Source organism: Protobothrops mucrosquamatus, unplaced genomic scaffold, assembly GCF_001527695.2.
Source record: "Protobothrops mucrosquamatus isolate PMUCROS unplaced genomic scaffold, P.Mucros_1.0 scaffold2979, whole genome shotgun sequence".
Lineage (NCBI taxonomy): Eukaryota > Metazoa > Chordata > Lepidosauria > Squamata > Viperidae > Protobothrops > Protobothrops mucrosquamatus.
Genome location: NW_015388999.1, coordinates 4,049 through 6,819, shown reverse-complemented (window position 1 = coordinate 6,819; position 2,771 = coordinate 4,049). Strand labels below are relative to the sequence as shown.

The 2,771-nt window shown below is 36.9% G+C and overlaps 1 protein-coding gene across 1 annotated transcript; it reads right to left on the bottom strand.

Moving 5' to 3' along the window:
• Nucleotides 1-484: 484 nt before the first annotated feature.
• LOC107296794 (Hermansky-Pudlak syndrome 5 protein-like) lies at nt 485-2,521 on the bottom strand (the record flags this gene model as incomplete). Its single annotated transcript, XM_015826147.1, has 2 exons — nt 485-765; nt 2,415-2,521. Coding segments are annotated over 2 exons (388 nt in total), but the record flags the coding sequence as incomplete, so codon positions are not given.
• Nucleotides 2,522-2,771: the final 250 nt, after the last annotated feature.

Sequence of the window (2,771 nt, the reverse complement as noted above, 5' to 3'; positions counted from 1 at the left end):
ACCTATTACAACTCTGGTGACAATACCTGTTTAAATATTAACTGGTCAAATGTTTTTCATAAAATTGGGGGGAACCACAAATATTCTCAAAACATAAATCATAAATTTATAAACTATTCAGAGTTGTTGAAGGTTGAGTTTTTTTTGATTGGCAGATTTATTATACTAAAATCCTGAAAAACTTTCTTTTGATCAATGTATTTAAAAGAGTAGGAAAAATTCTAATTGAAATAAAATTTCCACAACAGAAAAAAAAGACACAAAAGTAAAGAGACTTGAATTCTTTAATGACATGCAACCAAGCAGTTTTTTCAAGTTTTGCTTTTGTATTTTATTATTATTTCATGCTGATGTTCTATTTGTCAGGGGAAAAAACCCTGAAATCATAGTATTCAAGAAAATTGATTTTGAAGCACTGTAACTCTGTTCACATCTCTAAATTGTAGTATTCTGGATAGTCTATAAGAAACAATTCTTAAAACACTTACCTTTGCCGTTTTTCAGCAATTCTTAGTATCTCACAAATCTTGGCAAATCTTTCTGATAATTCAGCCACCAGATCACATTCTTGTAACAGCTGCAAAGAGCAATCTGGACCAATTATTCTGGCTGCAAGGAGTGCAACATTTTCAACAGTAACAGAATTTGACCATTCAGGAGTACCATTAGTAACAGATGTGTCCTTTTGTGAAACATGGATGTTGTGATAACTCTTCACAAGGCAAAGAAGGAACTTCCATTCTTCTATTGTCTTCGGAACTGTCCCTAAATACAGATTTGATTTATGGAAAAAGTTATTTGAAGCAAATCACTTTCATTTTACTTGATATGCAGTAAATATCTTAGTACACTTACGCATTATGGGACATTTCTCTCACTACATTCTGATCTAGACAGCAGTCAATGAATTTATAAAGACCAACACATATCAGTGGAAGATGCAAAGCCAAACTAGCAATATGTTATCCTATACATCTTATCCAATGTATAGAATAAGATAGAATATGTTCAATTTCATTTTGCATGTATATAAGAGAATTGATGGAAGGAAGGCCACATTCAAATCATAATGACTGCAATTAGTTGTTGAAAATTGAAAGGAGATATTAAAATGAATTTGTTCACAATTTCCAAGTTAACACAGAAGATATGCAGGTAGTCCTTGACTTACAATCACAATTGAGCCCAACATTTCTGTTGTTAAGTGAGACAGTTGTTAAATAAGTTTTGCCCCATTTTATGACCTTTCTTGCCACAGTTATTAAGTGAATCACTGTAGTTAAGTTAGTAACATAGTTGTTACTACCTTCTCAGGACTACCTGTGTCTTTAAGGGAAGATAAAGAAGTATGATTAAGAGAATAATATTTTTATTCCTCTAGTGGCTGCTATTGGCTGCTGTAGAATCCTTTCCACTGGCAAACAAGGAACTCTACAGTGAGAATTCTGGAGACATTTGGGCTTTTCTCAGTAATTTGGGGTCATATTAGAGCAGTGGTGTCGAACCTATGGCACGGGTGCCAGAGGCGGCACTCAGAGCCCTCTCTGTGGGCACGCGTGCCATCGCCCCAGTCCTAGGCCTTCAGCTGGGTTTTATAAAACCTTTTCGCTTTAGGTCTCCACTGCCGTGTACAAAAAAAAAGTTTCAATCAATCAATTTCAACTTCTCACAGGAAAAAAAAAGATCTTGCAAAGTTGGAATTGATTGATTGAACTTTTTAGTCCCACCCAGTCTGCTGTTACCACCGCAGCCACACCCACCCAATGGGCCACACCCACCCAATGGGCCACACCCACCCGGCACCCGACGATGCATAAGTGGGTTTTGGGTTGCAGTTTGGGCACTCAGTCTCTAAAAGGTTTGCCATCACTGTATTAGAGTGCCAAGGATACATTAAATCCTATATTCTTACATTTCCTCAACTTACATCACAAACAGAATGGAATGAATGTTGACTAAGTAAAAGTAGAATACTGGATGTAACTTTTTTTAATACTGGAGCCTGGAGGGAAGAATGGCAGAAAGGGACATCATCACCAATTACCATTACTCAACTTCTGGAGCTAACAGATGATCTGATTTGATTATATAGCTGCTCGTTTCAACAAGTGCCTCTGGGCAGGTTTAGGAAATCCTAATACTTTGACTCTACTCTAATTATATGGATATAACAAATCTAAAACAAAACAAAATAGGTTTTCAAAATCCACAAATTGTTTTTTAATTACTTTATAGCAGAACTATATTTTTAAAAATTACATTGAGTGCAAAATTTATGTTGTAATGTCTCCTTAAATAGAATTTCAAAAAGAAGGGGTTTTTGTTACATGAAATTGTTTTATCTCAGTGTTAATAAATTAAAACGCATGCCTTAGATACTTAATATTCATAATTGATTCTTAAATTAAACTAACCATCTTTGGCGTTCAACAACTCCATGTCATCCAAATGAACAATTTTCGTAAATACTTCTGATCTTCTATCCAACTCCAAACAGAGAGAAAAATATCCAGGCCAGAAGCTATAACAGTGAAATGAAACATTAGATTATAGTTCTAAATTGGCAGTCTCAGTGCACCAGTTGCGGCCTTTTCTGGACCGGGATGCCTTGCGCACAGTCACCCATGCTCTTGTCACCTCCCGCCTGGACTACTGTAATGCTCTCTACATGGGGCTTCCCTTGAGGAGCACTCGGAGGCTCCAGTTAGTCCAGAATGCGGCCGCGCGGGCGGTGATCGCTCCCATGTAACGCCGCTGCTGCGCGAGCTGCA